The sequence below is a fragment of the Salmo salar genome, chromosome ssa09 (assembly GCF_905237065.1).
Source record: "Salmo salar chromosome ssa09, Ssal_v3.1, whole genome shotgun sequence".
Lineage (NCBI taxonomy): Eukaryota > Metazoa > Chordata > Actinopteri > Salmoniformes > Salmonidae > Salmo > Salmo salar.
Genome location: NC_059450.1, coordinates 53,257,346 through 53,282,283, shown reverse-complemented (window position 1 = coordinate 53,282,283; position 24,938 = coordinate 53,257,346). Strand labels below are relative to the sequence as shown.

Here is a 24,938-nt window from a genome sequence, read left to right as displayed (position 1 = left end):
CCGGTGAAACAGTGCTACAATTTACTAAATTACTATTCGAAAACATTTTTAAAATGTAATATTGTCATTCTAAGATTTATAGATGAATATCTCTTGAAAGCACCTGTAATACCAGATTTAAAAATAACTTTACTGGGTAATCACACTTTGCGATACTCAGAAAATTACCTAGTAAATATAGGTCTGCGCCATCTTGGAACAATCGCATATCACATCTAGTCTTGTATACTATTGTCAATAATCCCTTACCTTTGGTTGTCTTCATCAGAAAGCACTTCCAGGAATCCCAGGTCCACAACAAATGTATTTTAGTTCGAAAAAATTACTCCTTTATGTTCCAAGAGCTTGTTCTTGTTAGCGCGTCTGAAGGCTGCTCCAAAACTTCCGTCGGCCACGGGACAGCTATTTCGAGAAAAAGCTTTTTTTTCCATTTAGGTTCGTTCAAACATGTCAAACGTTGTATAACATAAATCTTCAGGGCCTGTTTCAACAAGAGCGCCAATAAGATTCGAGGGGGACGATTGCATTGTGTTTCAAAACGTTTCGAAAGGGGAGGGTAGACAGGGCCGCCGGCGTCATAATGGTGATGGCCCTCCTCATGTGACCAATTTCAACAGCGTCTCATTCATTCAGTTTTAACAGTAGGAGACTCAAACCACTTTGTAAAGACTGGGGACATCTAGTGCAAGCAATAGGAAGTGCTCAATGAACCATAGCTCACGGTGTGATTAATAGGCAAAGATGTGAAGTTGAGTCCACAATTCAGAATTCCACATCCTGTTACAATCGGTCTCGGGGTTTTGACTGCCATATGAGTTCTGTTATACTCACAGACACCATTCAAACAGTTTTAGAAACTTTAGGGTGTTTTCTATCCACAAGTATTAATTATATGCATTTCCTAGCTTCTGAGTTTGAGTAGGAGGCCGTTTAAAATGGGCAGGAATTTTTTTCAAAAATCGCTTTAGCGCCCCCTATCCTAGGGGAACGCCAAGATTAAAGTTGGTGAGGGTCATCCAGGTCATCTATAAGTCTTTGCTAGGTAAAGCTCCACCTTATCTCAGCTCACTGGTCACCATAGCAGCTACCACGAATTGCAAAAATCACTGAAGCTGGAGACATATCTCCCTCACTAATTTTAAACACCAGCTGTCAGAGTAGCTTACCGATCGCTGCAGCTGTACACAGCCCATCTGTAAATAGTCCATCCAACCAACTACCTACCTCATCCCCATATTGTTTTTATTTACTTTTCTTTTGCACGCCAGTATTTTTACTTGCACATCCTCATCTGCTCATCTATCACTCCAGTGTTAATTGCTAAATTGTAATTACTTTGCTACTATGGCCTATTTATTGCCTTACCTCCTTTGCATACACTGTATACAGATTGTTCTATTGTGTTATTGACTGTACGTTTGTTTATGTGTAACTCTGTGTTGTGGTTTTTGTTGCACTGCTTTGCTTTATCTTGGCCAGGTCGCAGTTGTAAATGAGAACTTGTTCTCAACTGGCCTACCTGGTTCAATAAAGGTGAAATAAAAATAATAATAATAAAATAAAAACTCTAGCTACATAATCAAATTATTTGTCTGTTACACAGCTATTAACATCTATCATCGTACAATGAACTGATGAGATTTAATTATTGATCCAGGCCAGCTGTGAGGTTGAAGAGACACATGGTGACAGAGCAGCCAAGAGAGACAGTCCAGCCTTCCACTAGCACAGCCTCCATGCTAACCAGCCAAGAGAGACAGTCCAGCCTTCCTGCTAACCAGCCAAGAGACACAGTCCAGCCTTCCTGCTAACCAGCCAAGAGAGACAGTCCAGCCTCCCACTAGCACAGCCTCCATGCTAACCAGGCAAGAGAGACAGTCCAGGCTTCCTGCTAACCAGCCAAGAGAGACAGTCCAGGCTTCCTGCTAACCAGCCAAGAGAGACAGTCCAGGCTTCCTGCTAACCAGCCAAGAGAGACAGTCCAGGCTTCCTGCTAGCCAGCCAAGAGAGACAGTCCAGCCTTCTACTAGCACAGCCTTCCTGCTAACCAGCCAAGGGAGACAGTCCAGCCTCCCACTAGCACAGCCTTCCTGCTAACCAGCCAAGAGAGACAGTCCAGCCTTCCTGCTAACCAGCCAAGAGAGACAGTCCAGCCTCCCACTAGCACAGCCTTCCTGCTAACCAGCCAAGAGAGACAGTCCATGCTTCCTGCTAACCAGCCAAGAGAGACAGTCCAGCCTCCCTGCTAACCAGCCAAGAGAGACAGTCCAGGCTTCCTGCTAACCAGCCAAGAGAGGCAGTCCAGCCTACCACTAGCACAGCCTCCCTGCTAACCAGCCATGAGAGACAGTCTAGCCTCCCTGCTAACCAGCAAAGAGTAACAGTTCAGCCTTCCACTAGCACAGCCTCCCTGCTAACCAGTCAAGAGAGACAGTCCAGGCTTCCTGCTAACCAGCCAAGAGAGACAGTCCAGCCTACCACTAGCACAACCTCCCTGCTAACCAGCCAAGAGAGACAGTCCAAATCAAATCCATCAAATCAAATTTATATAGCCCTTCTTACATCAGCTGATATCTCAAAGTGCTGTTCAGAAACCCAGCCTAAAACCCCAAACAGCAAGCAATGCAGGTGTAGAAGCACGGTGGCTAGGAAAAACTCCCTAGAAAGGCCAAAACCTAGGAAGAAACCTAGAGAGGAACCAGGCAATGAGGGGTGGCCAGTACTCTTCTGGCTGTGCCGGGTGGAGATTATTACAGCACATGGCCAAGATGTTCAAATGTTCATAAATGACCAGCATGGTCAAATAATAATAATCGTAGTAGTTGTCGAGGGTGCATCAAGTCATTAACACAAGAGTAAGTGTCAGTTGGCTTTTTCATAGCCAATCTTTGAGAGTATTTCTACCGCTCCTGCTGTCTCTAGAGAGTTGAAAACAGCAGGTCTGGGACAGGTAGCACGTCCGGTGAACAGGTCAGGGTTCCAGCAGGTCTGGGACAGCAGGTCTGGGACAGGTAGCACGTCCGGTGAACAGGTCAGGGTTCCATAGCCGCAGGCAGAACAGTTGGAACTGGTGCAGCAGCATGGCCAGGTGGACTGGGGACAGCAAGAAGTCATCAAGCCAGGTAGTCCTGAGGCATGGTCCTAGGGCTCAGGTCCTCCGAGAGAGAGAAAGAAAGAAAGAGAGAATTAGAGAGAGATATTTAAATTCACACAGGACACCGGAAAAGACAAGAGAAATACTCCAGATGTGACAGACTGACCCTAGCCCCCCGACACATAAATTACTGCAGCATAAAAACTGGAGGCTGAGACAGGAGGGGTCAGGAGACACTGTGGCCCCATCCGATGAAACCCCCGGACAGAGCCAAACAGGCAGGATATAACCCCACCCATTTTTCCAAAGCACAGCCCCCACACCACTGGAGGGATATCTCCAACCACCAACTTACCATCCCGAGACAAGGCCGAGTATAGCCCACAAAGATCTCCGCCACGGCACAACCCAAGGGGGGGCGCCAACCCAGACAGGAAGACCACGTCAGTGACTCAACCCACTCAAGTGACGCACCCTTCCCAGGGACGGCATGGAAGAACACCAGTAAGCCAGTGACTCAGCCCCTGTAATAGGGGTAGAGGCAGAGAATCCCAGTGGAGAGAGGGGAACCGGCCAGGCAGAGACAGCAAGGGCGGTTCGTTGCTCCAGCCTTTCCGTTCACCTTTACACCCCTGGGCCAGACTATACTTAATCATAGGACCTACTGAAGAGATGTGTCTTCAGTAAAGACTTAAAGGTTGAGACTGAGTCTGCGTCTCTCACATGGGTAGGCAGACCATTCCATAAAAATTGAGCTCTATAGGACAAAGCCCTGCCTCCAGCTGTTTGCTTAGAAATTCTAGGGACAATTAGGAGGCCTGCGTCTTGTGATCGTAGCACACGTGTTGGTATGTACGGCAGGACCAAATCGGAAAGATAGGTAGGAGCAAGCCCATGTAATGCTTTGTAGGTTAGCAGTAAAACCTTGAAATCAGCCCTTGCCTTAACAGGAAGCCAGTGTAGGGAGGCTAGCACTGGAGTAATATGATCACATTTTTGGGTTCTAGTCAGGATTCTAGCAGCCATATTTAGCACTAACTGAAATGTATTTAGTGCTTTATCCGGGTAGCCGGAAAGTAGAGCATTGCAGTAGTCCAACCTAGAAGTAACAAAGGCATGGATTAATATTCCTGCGTCCTTTTTGGACAGAAAGTTTCAGATTTTTGCAATGTTACGTAGATGGAAAAAAGCTGTCCTTGAAACAGTCTTGATATGTTCGTCAAAAGAGAGATCAGGGTCCAGAGTAACGCCGAGGTCCTTCACAGTTTTATTTGAGACAACTGTACAACCATCCAGATTAATTGTCAGATTCAAAAGAAGATCTCTTTGTTTCTTGGGACCTAGAACAAGCATCTCTGTTTTGTCCGAGTTTAAAAGTAGAACGTTTGCAGCCATCCACTTTCTTATGTCTGAGACACAGGCTTCTAGCGAGGGCAATTTTGGGGCTTCACCATGTTTCATTGAAATGTACAGCTGTGTGTCGTCCGCATAGCAGTGAAATTTAACATTATGTTTTCGAATGACATCCCCAAGAGGTCAAATATATAGTGAAAACAATAGTGGTCCTAAAACGGAACCTTGAGGAACACCGAAATATACAGTTGATTTGTCAGAGGACAAACCATTCACAGAGACAAACTGATATCTTTCCGACAGATAAGATCTAAACCAGGCCAGAACTTGTCCGTGTAGACCAATTTGGGTTTCCAGTCTCTCCAAAAGAATGTGGTGATCGATGGTATCAAAAGCAGCACTAAGATCTAGGGGCACGAGGACAGATGCAGAGCCTCGGTCTGACGGCATTAAAAGGTAAGGTTAAAAGGTTATTATTATTTGACCATGCTGGTCATTTATGAACATTTTAACATCTTGACCATGTTCTGTTATAATATCCACCCGGCACAGCTAGAAGAGGCCACCCTTCAAAGCCTGGTTCCTCTCTAGGTTTCTTCCTAGGTTTTTGGCCTTTCTAGGGAGTTTTTCCTAGGGAGTTTTTCCTAGCCACCGTGCTTCTTTCACATGCATTGCTTGCTGTTTGGGGTTTTAGGCTGGGTTTCTGTACAGCACTTTGAGATATCAGCTGATGTACGAAGGGCTATATAAATAAATTTGATTTGATTTGAGTCTAAAACCAGACTGAAGCGTTTCGTATACATTGTTTGTCTTCAGGAAGGCAGTGAGTTGCTGCGCAACAGCTTTTTCTAAAATTTTTGAGAGGAATGAGAGATTCTATATAGGCCGATAGTTTTTCATATTTTCTCGGTCAAGATTTGGCTTTTTCAAGAGAGGCTTTATTACTGCCACTTTTAGTGAGTTTGGTACACATCCGGTGGATAGAGAGCCGTTTATTATGTTCAACATAGGAGGGCCAAGCACAGAAAGCAGCTCTTTCAGTAGTTTAGTTGGAATAGGGTCCAGTATGCAGCTTGAAGGTTTAGAGGCCATGATTATTTTCATCATTGTGTCAAGAGATATAGTACTAAAACACTTTTGTGTCTCCCTTGATCCTAGGTCCTGGCAGGGTTGTGCAGACTCAGGACAACTGAGCTTTGGAGGAATACGCAGACTTAAAGAGGAGTCCGTAATTTGCTTTCTAATGATCATGATCTTTTCCTCAAAGAAGTTCATGAATTCATTACTGCTGAAGTGAGAGCCATCCTCTCTTGGGGAATGCTGCTTTTTAGTTAGCTTTGCGACAGTATCAAAAAGAAATTTCGGATTGTTCTTATTCTCCTCAATTTAAGTTGGAAAAATAGGATGATCGAGCAGCAGTGAGGGCTCTTCGATACTGCACGGTACTGTCTTTCCAAGCTAGTCGGAAGACTTCCAGTTTGGTATGGCACCATTTCCGTTCCAATTTTCTGGAAGCTTCAGAGCTCGTGTATTTTCTGTATACCAGGGAGCTAGTTTCTTATGACAGATGTTTTTAGTTTTTAGGGGTGCGCAAGGTATTGTGCAAGGTTAAATTGAGTTCCTCAGTTAGGTGGTTAACTGATTTTTGTCCTCTGACGTCCTTGGGTAGTCAGAGGGAGTCTGGAAGGGCATCAAGGAATCTTTGGGTTGTCTGAGAATTTATAGCACGACTTTTAATGCTCCTTTGTTGGGGTCTGAGCAGATTATTTGTTGCAATTGCAAACGTAATAAAATGGTGGTCCGATAGTCCAGGATTATGAGGAAAAACATTAAGATCCACAACATTTATTCCATGGGACAAAACTAGGTCCACAGTATGACTGTGGCAGTGAGTAGGTCCAGAGGCATGTTGGACAAAACCCACTGAGTCGATGATGGCTCCGAAAGCCTTTTGGAGTGGGTCTGTGGACTTTTCCATGTGAATATTAAAGTCACCAAAAATTTGAATATTATCTGCTATGACTACAATGTCCGATAGGAATTCAGGGAACTCAGTGAGGAACACTGCATATGGCCCAGGAGGCCTGTAAACAGTAGCTATAAAAAGTGATTGAGTAGGCTGCATAGATTTCATGACTAGAAGCTCAAAAGATGAAAACGTCGTTGTTGTTTTTTTTTGGTAAATTGAAATTTGCTATCATAAATGTTAGCAACACCTCCGCCTTTGCGGGATGCGCGGGGGATATGGTCACTAGTGTAACTAGGAGGAGAGGCCTCATTTGACACAGTAAATTCATCAGGCTTAAGCCATGTTTCAGTCAGGCCAATCACATTAAGATTATGATCAGTGATTAGTTCATTGACTATAACTGCCTTGGAAGTGAGGGATCTAACATTAACTAGCCCAATTTTGAGATGTGAGGTATCACAATCTCTTTCAATAATGGCAGGAATGGAGGAGGTCTTTATTCTTGTGAGATTGCTAAGGTGAACACCGCCATGTTTAGTTTTGCCCAACCTAGATCAAGGCACAGACACGGTCTCAATGGGGAAAGCTGAGCTGACTACACTGACTGTGCTAGTGGCAGACTCCACTAAGCTGGCAGGCTGGCTAACAGCCTGCTGCCTGGCCTGCACCCTATTTCATTGTGGAGCTAGAGGAGTTAGAGCCCTGTCTATGTTCGTAGATAAGATGAGAGCACCCCTCCAGCTAGGATGGAGTCCGTCACTCCTCAACAGGCCAGGCTTGGCTTGGAGTCAAACAGACATGGGGAAATTTTGTTGCAGTGTCATGTACACATTTAAATACAAAACAAAATTGACAATACAACTTTCATAACAGTTACATACCAATAAAACATTTTTTCTTTAAAGACCAGCCTGCTTGCCTTACTGAGTCGATAGGAACATTAGCCTGCTGGCCTTACTGAGTCGATAGGAACATTAGCCTGCTGGCCTTACTGGGTGGATAGGAACATTAGCCTGCTGGCCTTACTGGGTGGATAGGAACATTAGCCTGCTGGCCTTACTGAGTCGATAGGAACATTCGCCTGCTGGCCTTACTGGGTGGATAGGAACATTAGCCTGCTGGCCTTACTGGGTGGATAGGAACATTAGCCTGCTGGCCTTACTGGGTGGATAGGAACATTAGCCTGCTTGCCTTACTGAGTCGATAGGAACATTAGCCTGCTGGCCTTACTGGGTGGATAGGAACATTAGCCTGCTGGCCTTACTGGGTGGATAGGAACATTAGCCTGCTGGCCTTACTGAGTCAATAGGAACATTCGCCTGCTGGCCTTACTGGGTGGTTAGGAACATTAGCCTGCTGGCCTTACTGGGTGGATAGGAACATTAGCCTGCTGGCCTTACTGAGTCGATAGGAACATTAGCCTGCTGGCCTTACTGGGTGGATAGGAACATTAGCCTGCTGGCCTTACTGGGTGGATAGGAACATTAGCCTGCTAGCCTTACTGGGTGGATAGGAACATTAGCCTGCTGGCCTTACTGGGTGGATAGGAACATTAGCCTGCTGGCCTTACTGGGTGGATAGGAACATTAGCCTGCTGGCCTTACTGAGTCGATAGGAACATTAGCCTGCTGGCCTTACTGGGTGGATAGGAACATTAGCCTGCTGGCCTTACTGGGTGGATAGGAACATTAGCCTGCTGGCCTTACAGAGTCGATAGGAACATTCGCCTGCTGGCCTTACTGGGTGGATAGGAACATTAGCCTGCTGGCCTTACTGGGTGGATAGGAACATTAGCCTGCTGGCCTTACTGAGTGGATAGGAACATTAGCCTGCTGGCCTTACTGGGTGGATAGGAACATTAGCCTGCTGGCCTTACTGGGTGGATAGGAACATTAGCCTGCTAGCCTTACTGGGTGGATAGGAACATTAGCCTGCTGGCCTTACTGGGTGGATAGGAACATTAGCCTGCTGGCCTTACTGGGTGGATAGGAACATTGTCCTGCTGGCCTTACTGGGTGGATAGGAACATTAGCCTGCTGGCCTTACTGGGTGGATAGGAACATTAGCCAGAGCTATTTAGGAGGACCTGGCACAAATGATTGTCTAGTTCTGTTTTTCCTGCTGAGGGGTGCCCTATACCTGCACCCAGAGGGAGTAGTTCAAAGTCTGGGTACAGGGGGTGGCTTTGGTCTAAAATGATTTTGTGAGCCTTACGGAGGGCCCTGACCTTAAAGATCTCACCCAGGCCTGTCTGTTAGACTCAAAGTACCTTGGGGAGGAACCTGACCTTAAAGATCTCATCCAGGCCTGTCTGTTGGACTCCAAGTACCTTGCTGAGGGCCCTGACCTTAAAGATCTCATCCAGGCCTGTCTGTTTCACTCCAAGTACCTTGTGGAGGGCCCTGACCTTAAAGATCTCATCCAGGCCTGTCTGTTAGACTCGAAGTACCCTGCTGAAGGCCCTGACCTTAAAGACCTCATCCAGGCCTGTCTGTTGGACTCCAAGTACCTTGCTGAGGGCCCTGACCTTAAAGATCTCATCCAGGCCTGTCTGTTGGACTCCAAGTACCTTGCTGAGGGCCCTGACCTTAAAGATCTCATCCAGGCCTGTCTGTTTCACTCCAAGTACCTTGGGGAGGGCCCTGACCTTAAAGATCTCATCCAGGCCTGTCTGTTTGACTCCAAGTACCTTGGGGAGGAACCTGACCTTAAAGATCTCATCCAGGCCTGTCTGTTTGACTCCAAGTACCTTGGGGAGGGCCCTGACCTTAAAGATCTCATCCAGGCCTGTCTGTTTGACTCCAAGTACCTTGGGGAGGAACCTGACCTTAAAGATCTCATCCAGGCCTGTCTGTTTGACTCCAAGTACCTTGGGGAGGGCCCTGACCTTAAAGATCTCATCCAGGCCTGTCTGTTGGGCTCCAAGTACCTTGCTTGCTGTGGTGATAATCCTTCTCAGCATATTTCTCTGGATGACAGTGACATTGCCAAACCAACAATCGATACAAAAAGTTAAAATACTTTCAATGAAAGATTTGTAAAGCAGAGTCAGTATAGTACAGTCTACATTAAAAGATCCCAGCTTTTTGAGAAAGTACAGTCTCTGTTGGCTCTTTTTGTAGATCAGGTCTGTACATTTACTACACTGAAGCTTATTGTCCAAGAGGACACACAGATATCTCTATTCCTCTACAATCTCTATATTCTGACCTCTGATAGATGTTGCAGAGGTAGGTGTTGTACGCTTCCTGAAGTCTATGCACATCTCTTTGGTCTTGTTGGTATTGAGGACCAAGTGTGATTCCTCACACCCCTCTACCAAGTCCTCTAGGACCGGGCCATGATGTTCCTCGTCATCATGCAACAGGCTGATCAAGGCAGAGTCATCAGCGAACTTAACGAGGTGTCTGACAGGATGGGAACTAGCACAACTACTAGTGTACAAGATGTACAGGAGTGGGGACAAAACACATCCCTGAGGAGAGCCTGTGTTGGTGGTGGAGTGGAGACAAAACACATCCCTGAGGAGAGCCTGTGTTGGTGGTGGAGTGGGGACAAAACACATCCCTGAGGAGAGCCTGTGTTGGAGTGGGGACAAAACACATCCCGGAGGAGAGCCTGTGTTGGTGGTGGAGTGGGGACAAAACACATCCCTGAGGAGAGCCTGTGTTGGTGGTGGAGTGGGGACAAAACACATCTCCGAGGAGAGCCTGTGTTGGTGGTGGAGTGGGGACAAAACACATCCCCGAGGAGAGCCTGTGTTGGTGGTGGAGTGGGGACAAAACACATCCCCGAGGAGAGCCTGTGTTGGTGGTGGAGTGGGGACAAAACACATCCCCGAGGAGAGCCTGTGTTGGTGTTGGAGTGGGGACAAAACACATCCCTGAGGAGAGCCTGTGTTAGTATTGCGTATGTCCAACACGTGGGGACCTATTTTGACTCGCTGTGAGCGTTGGCTCAGTAAGTCCAACAGCCACAAAACCAGCCCCCCATCTAAGGAGAAGTCCCGAATGAGTCTCTGTGCCAGAATGTAGGGCTGGATTATGTTGAAGGCAGAAGAAAAGTCAACAAACAGAACCCTGACATGGGATTTGGCTCCTTCTAGATGTCTGTAGACCATGTTAAGGAGAGTACACCCTCTAGATGTCTATAGACCATGTTGAGGAGAGTACACCCTCTAGATGTCTATAGACCATGTTGAGGAGAGTACACCCTCTAGATGTCTGTAGACCATGTTGAGGAGGGTACACCCTCTAGAAGTTTGTAGACCATGTTGAGGAGAGTACACCCTCTAGATGTCTATAGACCATGTTGAGGAGGGTACACCCTCTAGATGTCTATAGACCATGTTGAGGAGAGTACACCCTCTAGATGTTTATAGACCATGTTGAGGAGAGTACACCCTCTAGATGTCTGTAGACCATGTTGAGGAGGGTACACCCTCTAGATGTCTATAGACCATGTTGAGGAGAGTACACCCTCTAGATGTTTATAGACCATGTTGAGGAGAGTACACCCTCTAGATGTTTATAGACCATGTTGAGGAGAGTACACCCTCTAGATGTCTATAGACCATGATGAGGAGAGTACACCCTCTAGATGTCTATAGACCATGTTGAGGAGAGTACAGCCTCTAGATGTCTGTAGACCATGTTGAGGAGGGTACACCCTCTAGATGTCTATAGACCATGTTGAGGAGAGTACACCCTCTAGATGTCTGTAGACCATGTTGAGGAGAGTACACCCTCTAGATGTCTATAGACCATGTTGAGGAGAGTACACCCTCTAGATGTCTATAGACCATGTTGAGGAGAGTACACCCTCTAGATGTCTGTAGACCATGTTGAGGAGGGTACACCCTCTAGATGTCTGTAGACCATGTTTAGGAGGGTACTTCCTCTAGATGTCTGTAGACCATGTTGAGGAGAGTACACCCTCTAGATGTCTATAGACCATGTTGAGGAGAGTACACCCTCTAGATGTCTGTAGACCATGTTGAGGAGAGTACACCCTCTAGATGTCTATAGACCATGTTGAGGAGGGTAAGAACAGCACCCTCTAGATGTCTGTAGACCATGTTGAGGAGGGTACTTCCTCTAGATGTCTGTAGACCATGTTGAGGAGGGTACACCCTCTAGATGTCTATAGACCATGTTAAGGAGAGTACACCCTCTAGATGTCTGTAGACCATGTTAAGGAGAGTACACCCTCTAGATGTCTGTAGACCATGTTGAGGAGAGTACACCCTCTAGATGTCTGTAGACCATGTTGAGGAGAGTACACCCTCTAGATGTCTGTAGACCATGTTGAGGAGAGTACACCCTCTAGATGTCTGTAGACCATGTTGAGGAGGGTACACCCTCTAGATGTCTGTAGACCATGTTGAGGAGGGTACACCCTCTAGATGTCTGTAGACCATGTTGAGGAGAGTACACCCTCTAGATGTCTGTAGACCATGTTGAGGAGGGTACACCCTCTAGATGTCTGTAGACCATGTTGAGGAGGGTACTTCCTCTAGATGTCTGTAGACCATGTTAAGGAGGGTACACCCTCTAGATGTCTGTAGACCATGTTAAGGAAAGGAATGCCAGGGTGAAGACAGTTAAGGGGGAAAATAAATGACTTTGGTTGGATGTGGCTGCCAAGCTGTCCACCCAATTCAGAGACCTTTGACCCAGATAACGTAGCCAGGAAATGGTCACCCCATTGAGGAAGCTTATCAAAAGACAATAACAGTACAAGAGGGAGAATCTGTTTTCAGTATTTTAATTAAATGCAACCATGAAATAGATTATCCAGTTATCAGCGTGGAGATCAGAAGCTTTGGGAATTCACGGCCATGAAATGCCCACCAATGAGGCCCCGTCAACAGTGCCAACCACACAGTCCAGACTACCAACCCCTCACAGGCAGAGGGAAGAGCAGACAACAACCCTCTTCTGTGCTTCTTGAGGGACTCTGAAGACACCAGGAGACACTCAGCCAGATGATATCCCCACAGCAGTCTTTTCACAACATCATGTGATTTTTATTTTATTAATTTAACTAAGCAAGTCAGTTAAGAACAAATTCTTATTTACAATGACAGCCTACCAGGAAACAGTGGGTGAACTGTCTTGTTCAGGGGAAGAACAACAGATTTTTACCATGTCAGCTCGGGGATTTGATCTAGCAACCTTTCGGTTACTGGCCCAACACTCTAACCACTAGGTTACCTGCCGCCCCAGGTGATATTGTGATAGAATTTAAGTTTTGAAGCTATACAGTGTTTGTTTACATTGAGTGCTTGACATGAGCAGTAGCTCACCGGAGCTGAGTACCGACACCTCAGATTTTCTACTGCATGAGCTCAAGCTCCTTTTATAGAATATGAGCTCAAAAGTATTGTGGAGCTCCTGCACCTAAATGTAAACAGAACCGGCACCCAAAATGAGTACCGGAACCTATTTCAGTCCAAGACAAGTACTTTTTACATTTATGTTGTTTTTATTTTTTTATTTCACCTTTATTTAACCAGGTAGGCCAGTTGAGAACAAGTTCTCATTTACAACTGTGACCTGGCCAAGGTAAAGCAAAGCAGTTCGACACATACAACAACACAGAGTTACACATGGAATAAACAAACATACAATCAATAATACAGTAGAAAAATAAGTCTATGTACGATGTGAGCAAATGAGGTGAGATAAGGGAGGTAAAGGCAAAAAAGCCCATGGTGGCAAAGTAAATACAATATAGCAAGTAAAACACTGGAATGGTAGATTTGACAGTAGATGAGTGTGCAAAGTAGAAATAGAAATAATGGGGTGCAAAGTGAGCAAAATAAATAAATAAATAAATACAGTAGGGGAAGGGGTAGTTGTTTGGGCTAAATTACAGATGAGCTATGTACAGGTGCAGTGATCTGTGAGCTGCTCTGACAGCTGGTGCTTAAAGCTAGTGAGGGAGATAAAGTGTTTCCAGTTTCAGAGATTTTTGTAGTTCGTTCCAGGCATTGGCAGCAGAGAACTGGAAGGAGAGACGGCCAAAGGAGGAATTGGCTTTGGGGGTGACCAGAGAGATATACCTGCTGGAGCGCGTGCTACAGGTGGGTGCTGCTATGGTGACCAGTGAGCTGAGATAAGGGGGAACTTCACCTAGCAGGGTCTTGTAGATGACCTGGAGCCAGTGGGTTTGGCGACGAGTATGAAGCGAGGGCCAGCCAACGAGAGCGTACAGGTCGCAGTGGTGGGTAGTATATGGGGCTTTAGTGAATCATACATTTATGTTGTTACCAAACATTGCAGTAAAACAAGTTTATATTTTGGGTTCTGACGGAGTACGACAGTTGAACTCATTAGGCATTTAGAAGTTATATTCTTCAAGAATCAATGGGTTCATATCGTTCGTTAAAAAAGTCCAGAAATGTATGTACCATCTGCAGATTATCTGTTTCATAACCAAGGTGAACATAATGCTGTAATATGAAATATTTCTGGAAAATAAAATGTTCTTTTCCCAAAAATGATTGTGTATGTATGTATATTTCAAATGATTCAAGTACATGATTTATTAGTTTATTTAACTAGGCAAAGTAAAGTGTGTGTAGAACTATATGTACACAATGAATCTGCTAGAAATAGACCAGGCTGGTTCTAGAATGGTGTGTTGTAGACAATGAGGCAACAATGATATGTACCATCTGGGATATCTCAATCCATCACAGAATGGAAATGTACCATCTGGGATATCTCAATCCATCACAGAATGGAAATGTACCATCTGGGATATCTCAATCCATCACAGAATGGAAATGTACCATCTGGCATATCTTTATTTAACTGGGCAAGTCAGTTAAGAACAAATTCTTATTTACAATGACAGCCTAGGAACAGCTTGTTCAGGAGCAGAACGATAGATTTTAACCTTGTCAGCTCAGTGATTTGAACTTGCAACCTTTCAGTTACTAGTCCAACACTCTAACCATTAGGCTACCTGCTGGTTACTAGTCCAGCGCTCTAACCACTAGGCTACCTGCTGGTTACTAGTCCAACACTCTAACCATTAGGCTACCTGCTGGTTACTAGTCCAACGCTCTAACCACTAGGCTACCTGCTGGTTACTAGTCCAACGCTCTAACCACTAGGCTACCTGCTGGTTACTAGTCCAACGCTATAACCACTAGGCTACCTGCTGGTTACTAGTCCAACGCTCTAACCACTAGGCTACCTGCTGGTTACTAGTCCAACACTCTAACCACTAGGCTACCTGCTTGTTACTAGTCCACCGATCTAACCACTAGGCTACCTGCTGGTTACTAGTCCACCGCTCTAACCACTAGGCTACCTGCTGGTTACTAGTCAAACGCTCTAACCACTAGGCTAAATGCTGGTTACTAGTCCAACGCTCTAACCACTAGGCTACCTGCTGGTTACTAGTCCAACGCTCTAACCACTCATCATTCCCTTATGCCATAGTTTGTACATCTCAATTGTTATAGGCCTATTTCTTATATTGGTCTATCTCAGTATCTTATTCATCATTTTATTAAGCTATGTTTTAATTGATTAATACGCTGCCACCCCCCAATGTATGTATATTATTGTACTGCTCTAGGGATATAATTATTGTTTGGATAACATTATTTACTCTTATATATTAATTTAGAATTATCACTGAATTACCACAGTTAATTATTGTAATGTTTGTTTATCTGTCAATTAATCCCATAAGGGATGGGATGCCAACTGGCGATTTTAACATGAAAATAACATTTGATTCATTCATTCATTTGATTGATTCATTCATTCGATTCATTCATTCAAGCATTCATTTGATTGATTCATTCATTCAAGCATTCATTTGATTGATTCATTCATTCGATTCATTCATTCAAACATTCATTTGATTCATTCGATTCATTCATTCATTTGATTCATTCATTCATTTGATTCAATCCAACACAGAATAGAAATGTCTTATCAAACTTCAATTATAACTTGAACTCCTGATGTGTGTTAATGTCATTGGTGGTAATCCTCCCCCTGCCTTGGGTTAGGGTAACCCTAACACCATAATACCCTAACCCTGTGGACGCTCACCTCCCCCTGCCTTGGGAAGCCCTGTGGACGCTCACCTCCCCCTGCCTTGGGCAGCCCTGTGGATGCTCACCTCCCCCTGTCAGCAGGACCAGTACGCAGCGTGCATAACGCCATAATGCTCACCTCCCCCTGCCAGCGGGACCAGTACGCAGCGTGCATAACGCCATAATGCTCATCTCCCCCTGTCAGCAGGACCAGTACGCAGCGTGCATAACGCCATAATGCTCATCTCCCCCTGTCAGCAGGACCAGTACGCAGCGTGCATAACGCCATAATGCTCATCTCCCCCTGTCAGCAGGACAGCGTGCATAACACCATAATGCTCATCTCCCCCTGTCAGCAGGACCAGTACGCAGCGTGCATAACGCCATAATGCTCATCTCCCCCTGTCAGCAGGACCAGTACGCAGCGTGCATAACGCCATAATGCTCATCTCCCCCTGTCAGCAGGACCAGTATGCAGCGTGCATAACGCCATAATGCTCATCTCCCCCTGTCAGCAGGACAGCGTGCATAACACCATAATGCTCATCTCCCCCTGTCAGCAGGACCAGTACGCAGCGTGCATAACGCCATAATGATCAGGACCAGTACGCAGCGTGCATAACGCCATAATGATCAGGACCAGTACGCAGCGTGCATAACGCCATAATGATCAGGACCAGTACGCAGCGTGCATAACGCCATAATGATCAGGACCAGTACGCAGCGTGCATAACGCCATAATGATCAGGACCAGAACGCAGCGTGCATAACGCCATAATGATCAGGACCAGTACGCAGCGTGCATAACGCCATAATGATCAGGACCAGTACGCAGCGTGCATAACGCCATAATGATCAGGACCAGTACGCAGCGTGCATAACGCCATAATGATCAGGACCAGTACGCAGCGTGCATAACGCCATAATGATCAGGACCAGTACGCAGCGTGCATAACGCCATATTGATCAGGACCAGTACGCAGCGTGCATAACGCCATATTGATCAGGACCAGTACGCAGCGTGCATAACGCCATAATGATCGGGACCAGTACGCAGCGTGCATAACGCCATAATGATCGGGACCAGTACGCAGCGTGCATAACGCCATAATGATCAGGAACAGTACGCAGCGTGCATAACGCCATAATGATCAGGACCAGTACGCAGCGTGCATAACGCCATAATGATCAGGACCAGTACGCAGCATGCATAACGCCATAATGATCAGGACCAGTACGCAGCGTGCATAACACCATAATGCTCATCTCCCCCTGTCAGCAGGACCAGTATGCAGCGTGCATAACGCCATAATGCTCATCTCCCCCTGTCAGCAGGACCAGTACGCAGTGTGCATAACACCATAATGCTCATCTCCCCCTGTCAGCAGGACCAGTACGCAGCGTGCATAACGCCATAATGCTCATCTCCCCCTGTCAGCAGGACCAGTACGCAGCGTGCATAACGCCATAATGCTCATCACCGCCATATCTACTCTGGTGTTTTTGGAGGTCCCTTAGGTATCTCCACTTGCATGTCATCCGGGCCAAAGGTCTGCTCAATGACCAGCCCTCCCACGACTCACACAGGCATTCTGTTCTAGATATCGCAGGGCACCATTATCTCGTTTGGGGCGTGACAGTGAAAAGGAAGGGTTTTGCTGGCTGATGTATGCGTTGTCCCCCAATAGCTTGTAATCTCCCATCTTCTCCTGTCGGTACGTGTAGAAGGTGGAGGACGTCAGCATTCGCACATCGTGAAAACACTCCCTGGTGGTCCAGTCGATGAATCTGCCCATTTCATCAACGGTGCCCTGGAGGAGAACTGAATATAATTACTTTTAATTATATGTATTACCTTAACGTAAATATATGAACGCAACACGCAATAATTTCAAACATTTTACTGAGTTACAGTTCATATAAGGAAATCCGTCAATTGAAATAAATTAATTAGGTCCTGATCTATGCATTTCACGTGACTGGGAATACAGATGCATCTGTTGGTCACATATACACTACATAACCAAAAGTATGTGGACACCTGCTCGTCGAACATCTCATTCCAAAATCATGGTCATTAATATTGAGTTGGTCCCCCCTTTGCTGCTATAACAGCCTCCACTCTTCTGGGAAGTCATTAATAAGGAGTTGGTCCCCTCCTTTGCTACTCCAGCCAAAGCTTGGCGTTGCACATGTTGATTTTAGGGTGGTGTAACATTGCTCGCTGCCGTTGCTTCCAGAAGCAGTTTGGAACTCGGTAGTGAGTGTTGCAACCGAGGACAGACGATGTTTATGCCCTGTGCGCTTCAGCACTCATCACTTTAAATGAGGTCACCCTAAATAAACCTGAATGCAATTCTATTAAAAACATATGTATAAAGTGTTAAGTAGGCATTAAATAATGTGTTAGATAAAACTGAACATAAACTTACTGGAACAAATGAAATTGGAATTGTATTCCTATAATAGAATTCAAGTCCTCGCGCCATCTGTTAGTCATTACGCATTTCCGTGTGTTATAAACCCCATTTCCTGATGTCAATATGCGGTGGTGGTATCGTAGTCACCAGAAAGATGTAAACGGAGAACGAGATTAACATCATTCACAACAAGGAGATAGGAATCATTCTAATCACCAACGGTGTCCCTCTCGAATTACCGCAGAGCTTGAAAACCAAGCCGGTCGCATCCAAATCGGAGCAGGAGTGGAGAGGTGGCGCGGACAGTAGACATGAGGAGAATGGACGGAGCGGTATGGCGGCGGGCCTGCTGGGATGCTGGCCGTAGCCTGAGTCTGACCAGCGGGCTGGTGGAGGTCGGTGGACGGGCCTCGATGCTCCAAACACTGCTCTTTTTCTCCGTGTTCGGGCTGCTCTTTGGACTGCCCGCTATCACCGAGGCGAAAGAATGCGATAAACCGTGTATGAATGGGCAATGCAACACGGTAACGGGCCACTGTGTGTGCAGCCCCGGTTGGGTCGGGGACCAATGCCAACACTGCGGAGGAAGGTTCAGGTGAGAATCGCTACCTACGACTGTGTTTATATTGACTACCTATCCATATTGTTAGAACAATCTAGCTACATCGGTCCCACTTCTTCTTCTTCTGCAGATGAGACGTCCCCATGTCTCTCTCTCTCTGTCTCTCTCACACAGCCAGCCCTGGATCATGACTCTCAGTTTCATTACACACAAATGTACCAAGACGTCTACCGTAGGAGTTTTGTTTACATGGACACTGTCTCAAATGCTAACTTTTTATTATTTGTGTCACAAATCCAATGCAAGTCAGTGTTACCTATATAAAGCCCATTTCCTGGTGGTACCGTAGTCACCGGACAGATGTAAACGGAGAACGACATTAGAATCATTCACAACAATATGCGCTTCATATCCAAATCATCTAGAAGTAACATTATTGAATACATTTGTTGATACTTTAGAATGAGTAAGACTTGAAGAGTGAAAATGCTAATGTAGGTACCATTGACTTGCATTGGATTTGTGACAGAAATGATAAAAAGTTAGCATTTAAAGCTTTGGCCAATTAAACCCATAGTGTCAAATACAGTCACCTAATAGCACGAACAGCACCATCTAGTGGTCATAGTAATGAAACAGGCAGGGAGCAGGTCTCGAACCCGCGACCTTCTAGCCCAGCATGCTATCGACTGTGAGAGTCGATTTCCACACTTATAAACCCAGGGTCGTTACAGTAATATCAGGATGAAGAATGGGACATGATTTTATCTAGGCAAGTCAGTTAAGAACAAATTCTTATTTACAATGACGGCCTAGGAACAGTGGGTTAACTGCCTTGTTCAGGGGCAGAACGACAGATTTTTAACTTGTCAGCTCAGGGATTCAATCTAGCAAACTTTCGGTTACTAGTCCAACGCTCTAACCACTAGGCTACCTGCTGGTTACTAGTCCAACGCTCTAACCACTAGGCTACCTGCTGGTTACTAGTCCAACGCTCTAACCACTAGGCTACCTGCTGGTTACTAGTCCAACGCTCTAACCACTAGGCTACCTGCTGGTTACTGGTCCAACGCTCTAACCACTAGGCTACCTGCTGGTTACTGGTCCAACGCTCTAACCACTAGGCTACCTGCTGGTTACTGGTCCAACGCTCTAACCACTAGGCTACCTGCTGGTTACTGGTCCAACGCTCTAACCACTAGGCTACCTGCTGGTTACTGGTCCAACGCTCTAACCACTAGGCTACCTGCTGGTTACTAGTCCAACGCTCTAACCACTAGTCTACCTGCTGGTTACTAGTCCAACGCTTTAACCACTAGGCTACCTGCTGGTTACTAGCCCAACGCTCTAACCACTAGGCTACCTGCGGGTTACTAGTCCAACGCTCTAACCACTAGGCTACCTGCTGGTTACTAGTCCCAACACTCTAACCAATAGGCTACCTGCTGGTTACTAGTCCAACGCTCTAACCACTAGGCTACCTGCTGGTTACTAGTCCAACGCTCTAACCACTAGGCTACCTGCTGGTTACTAGTCCAACGCTCTAACCACTAGGCTACCTGCTGGTTACTAGTCCAACGCTCTAACCTCTAGGCTACCTGCTGGTTACTAGTCCAACACTCTAACCTCTAGGCTACCTGCTGGTTACTAGTCCAACGCTCTAACCACTAGGCTACCTGCGGGTTACTAGTCCAACGCTCTAACCACTAGGCTACCTGCTGGTTACTAGTCCAACACTCTAACCTCTAGGCTACCTGCTGGTTACTAGTCCAACGCTCTAACCACTAGGCTACCTGCTGGTTACTAGTCCGACGCTCTAACCACAAGGCTACCTGCTGGTTACTAGTCCAACGCTCTAACCACTAGGCTACCTGCTGGTTACTAGTCCAACGCTCTAACCACTAGGCTACCTGCTGGTTACTAGTCCAACTCTCTAACCACTAGGCTACCTGCTGGTTACTAGTCCAACACTCTAACCACAAGGCTACCTGCTGGTTACTAGTCCAACGCTCTAACCACAAGGCTACCTGCTGGTTACTAGTCCAACACTCTAACCACTAGGCTACCTGCTGGTTACTAGTCCAACACTCTAACCACAAGGCTACCTGCTGGTTACTAGTCCAACACTCTAACCGCTAGGCTACCTGCTGGTTACTAGTCCAACGCTCTAACCACTAGGCTACCTGCTGGTTACTAGTCCAACGCTCTAACCACTAGGCTACCTGCTGGTTACTAGTCCAACTCTCTAACCACTAGGCTACCTGCCGTCCCAACAACTTAAATGACTGATTTCTCTGAACATGGAGGAAGAGGGGAGGCATCACTGAGAATATATTACGTAGGATGCAGTAACAATACTCTGAGCAGTAGCTCCATACTACCAGTCAGACATAGAGAACAGGTACTCTCGCCTCGTTGTCGGGGTGGTGTGGGGAGTCCTTGGATGGCTTGAGACAACTTCTTTGGGTTTCTTACTCATTAGTGAGGTTTCCATGGTGACAGATTTTCATGCAGATATTCTAAAATCCGCATAAAGAAAATATGCAAATTTCCCCACCAGAGATGTTTCCACCAAATTGATTTGTTGCAGATCAAAAATCAGTGATGACGTAAAATGTACTTTTTGTTAAAGTTTCCCATGTTTAAAAAAAATAAATAAATAAATCTAATGTTCAATGTGTTTCCATGGCATTTTCAACTGTTTCCCGATAGTTTTGTCACAAACAGCTCACAGATACAGTACGGGTAGGCTCTGTGTGCAGGATAGATTACATGATGATGATGAGGATGAGGATGATGGATGAACTCGAGAATGCTTTTATATGTCAACGGTAGTTGAGCATCAAGCCTCATGTCACCAGGATAAGACCCTCGACATCTATTGGAAAGGAGCATAAAGCTCATCACCGTGCACTTTCACCACGCTGTGAAGTTCATCATAACTTATTTCAACTGTAGCCTCATAAACCGCGTGGCTTCCTGAGTCGTCGTGGAAGGACCACACACACGCGCGATTCCTAGTTTACGTCGATATGATGGGTATTGCATCGATATTTGCTCATCACGGTGTTTCACAAAAAGATCCCAACGTGTCGAGCGAAAAAATTATCTGTTGGCTTTTAAAAAATTGTACTGAAACTTTGTGATTTAAAAAAAAATATATATGACTTTACTCACATGGAAATGTGGTCATTGTTAAAATAGAGTTGGGTCTAAATCAGATGTTAGGTACTATAATTATTGAATATTATATCAATTAAAAGGGCCAATTTGTGTGCAATCAATTAGCCTAATTTCTCAGATAATCTACAAAATAATGTTTCAGGATTGCTAATTTTAGGCCTGTCTGTTTCTAACAGAAATTATTTCAGAACAATCTGAGATGGTGGGTGTCAATCCTTTTTCTTGTTCCCTTTGAGGTCGAATGACCCATAGGCTGACTGTCTATGGTAATGGAGTCTAGCTGACTGTCTATGGTAATGGAGGCTAGCTGACTGTCCTGCCTGTCTATGGTAACGGAGGCTAGCTGACTGTCTATGGTAACGGAGGCTAGCTGAGTGTCTATGGTAACGGTGGCTAGCTGACTGTCTATGGTAACGGTGGCTAGCTGACTGTCTATGGTAACGGTGGCTAGCTGACTGTCTATGGTAACGGTGGCTAGCTGAGTGTCTATGGTAACGGTGCCTAGCTGACTGTCTATTGTAACGGAGCCTAGCTGACTGTCTCTGTTATTGGAGGCTAGATGACTATCTATGGTAATGGAGGCTAGCTGACTGTCTATGGTAACGGAGGCTAGCTGACTGTCTATGGTATAGGAGGCTAGCTGACTGTCTATGGTATAGGAGGCTAGCTGACTGTCTATGGTAACAGAGTCAATGTGGAGGCTATATACAGGGTGTTACGGTACAGAGTCAATGTGGAGGCTATATACAGGGGGTACCGGTACAGAGTCAATGTGGAGACTATATACAGGGGGTACCGGTACAGAGTCAATGTGGAGGCTATATACAGGGGGTACCGGTACAGAGTCAATGTGGAGGCTATATACAGGGGGTACCGGTACAGAGTCAATGTGGAGGCTATATACAGGGGGTACCGGTACAGAGTCAATGTGGAGGCTATGTACAGGGGGTACCGGTACAGAGTCAATGTGGAGGCTATATACAGGGGGTACCGGTACAGAGTCAATGTGGAGGCGGGTTAAGGTCAAACAACTTTTTGGTTTACTGTTTAGATTAAATCGAGCGCTCTCAAACTTCCCATCATATGCATTCATTTTGTCACCCTCATCATGGCAACGACACGGAGAAATGCATATGATGCAGCTTTCAAGTTGAAGGCGATTGATCTGGCTGTTGGAAAAGGAAATAGAGCTGCTGCACGGGAGCTTGGTCTTAATGAGTCGATGACAAGACGTTGGAAACAGCAGCGTGAGGAATTGACTCAGTGCAAAAAGACAACTAAAGCTTACTGCTAATTTATTTTTTTTTGTTACAAGCTGTGTTTCGTTAAAGCCTATTTATTTTTGTTACAAGCCGTGTTTCGTTAAAGCCTATTTATTTTTGTTATAAGCCGTGTTTCGTTAAAGCCTATTTATTTTTGTTACAAGCCGTGTTTCGTTAAAGCCTATTTATTTTTGTTACAAGCCGTGTTTCGTTAAAGCCTATTTATTTTTGTTACAAGCCGTGTTTCGTTAAAGCCTATTTATTTTTGTTACAAGCCGTGTTTCGTTAAAGCCTATTTATTTTTCTTACAAGCCGTGTTTCGTTAAAGCCTATGTAAAGTTCATTTGTTTCAATGTACCGGTAGGCACCTGCGGCTTATAGACATGTGCGGCTTATTTATGTTCAAAATAATATATATTTTTTTAATTCAGTGGGTGCGGCTTATATTCAGGTGCGCTTAATAGGCCGGAAATTACGGTATATATATTTTTTTCTCTCTCGATAACGATAATTATCACGATATAATCAAATATATTTAAAAGATTCATATCTGCTTCAAACTCAAGAATTCCTGAACAAACCAAAGGCTCTAATGTTTCTTGTTGTCAGAAGTAGTACTCACAATTAACATTTTAACTCCACTTTTTGTTTTTAAAGCTGTAAACTCTCTTACAAGTCATGAGCAACAAATAAAATAGTGCAAGTGAATATGCATTATAACTGTTAGCCTGATGGCACGTCACAGTTGAAGTTGGGTTAGTTTTACAAGCAAGAAAGTCAAGTCTGTCAGGTATAGAGGTCATGGATGGCAGGAAGGTTGGCCCCAGTGATGTACTGGGCCGTTCGCACTACCCTCTGTAGTGCCCTGCGGTCGGAGGCCGAGCAGTTGCCATACCAGGCAGTGATGCAACCAGTCAGGATGCTCTCGATGGTGCAGCTGTAGAACCTTTTTGAGAATCTGAGGACCCATGGACTCAGAATATCCCGTTTTGTTGTTTCTCTATGAGCAAGTGTAATTTTGAAAGTGAAAAAAAAAAGAAAGGAAAATAAATGTAACAAAATATAAAAATAAATCACAGATTTCGGGCATCCCGAGTGGCGCTGCATCGAAGTGCTTGAGCCGTCACTACAGACCCGGATTCGATCCCATGCTGTGTCACAACCGGCCGTGACCGGAAGTCCCATAGTAGCTCTCACGCTAGAAAAGGTTGAAGTCTTTACAGCGGAGACACCCCAGTGTTGCTCCTGTTAAACGTCTGGCAGTACTCTCTAACATGGTCATTTGCTGTCCCCTCTAAATAAAGCATTGATTGGTTCCTGTAGTTGTCATTAAAGCAGCTGATTGGTTGTTGTAGTCATTAGCATGGTGTGTTTGCTAAGAGCCTCTAGAGTCAGAAGAGAGCCAGACAAATTTTCTTCTTTTAATGATGATGATGATGATATTAATTAACTGGACAAAGTCGTCAGCATGAATTAGTATTTATGTATCTCAGATCATTCCCTTTGTGCTCAGTGCAACACTTCAGCTGCTGTAGACAGCTGGACCACAACAAGCTTCCTCCAGTATCTACCTTCACTTGCTCAGTTGGTAGAGCATGGTGTTTGCAATGCCAGCATGGTGTGTGCAATGCCAGGGTTGTGGGTTCAATTCCCACGGGGGGCCAGTAGAAGAAAAAAAAATGTACGAAATGTATGCTCTGGGTAAGAGCGTCTGCTAAATGACTAAAATGTAAAATTACATTGTAACAAACTGAGTACATTCTATTCTGTGACTCTAGTAGTCGGGTTACTTGTTCAGTGTGGTTTTTCGTCCTCAGTTTGGCCTATTTCTCTGAGCTCTGATGGGAAATGTCTATTACCAGAGCCAATTTCAGTTGTAGCCAAAAGGCCGGTGTTTGGTATGGTGGCCGTACTGAGCTAATGCTGTGAGGCAGTAGGGCTATTTATTTAGCATGAAGGACAATGCTACCATACAGGCCTGGTTGATGCAGGGCCAGCCGCAGGGCCAGCCGCAGGGACAGGCATCCAGCA

General features: G+C 45.4%; 1 protein-coding gene across 5 annotated transcripts in view; it reads left to right on the top strand.

Moving 5' to 3' along the window:
* The first annotated feature begins 18,010 nt into the window (after window positions 1–18,010).
* Window positions 18,011–24,938, top strand: part of LOC106591480 (attractin) — a 627,298-nt gene continuing 620,370 nt past the window's right edge. For all 5 annotated transcript variants that reach the window (XM_045723805.1, XM_045723804.1, XM_045723802.1 and 2 more), the window contains exon 1: window positions 18,011–18,495. In XM_045723805.1, coding sequence (XP_045579761.1) covers window positions 18,212–18,495 — 284 coding nt within the window. In that variant the 5' untranslated portion in view covers window positions 18,011–18,211. The remainder of the gene's footprint in view (window positions 18,496–24,938) is intronic.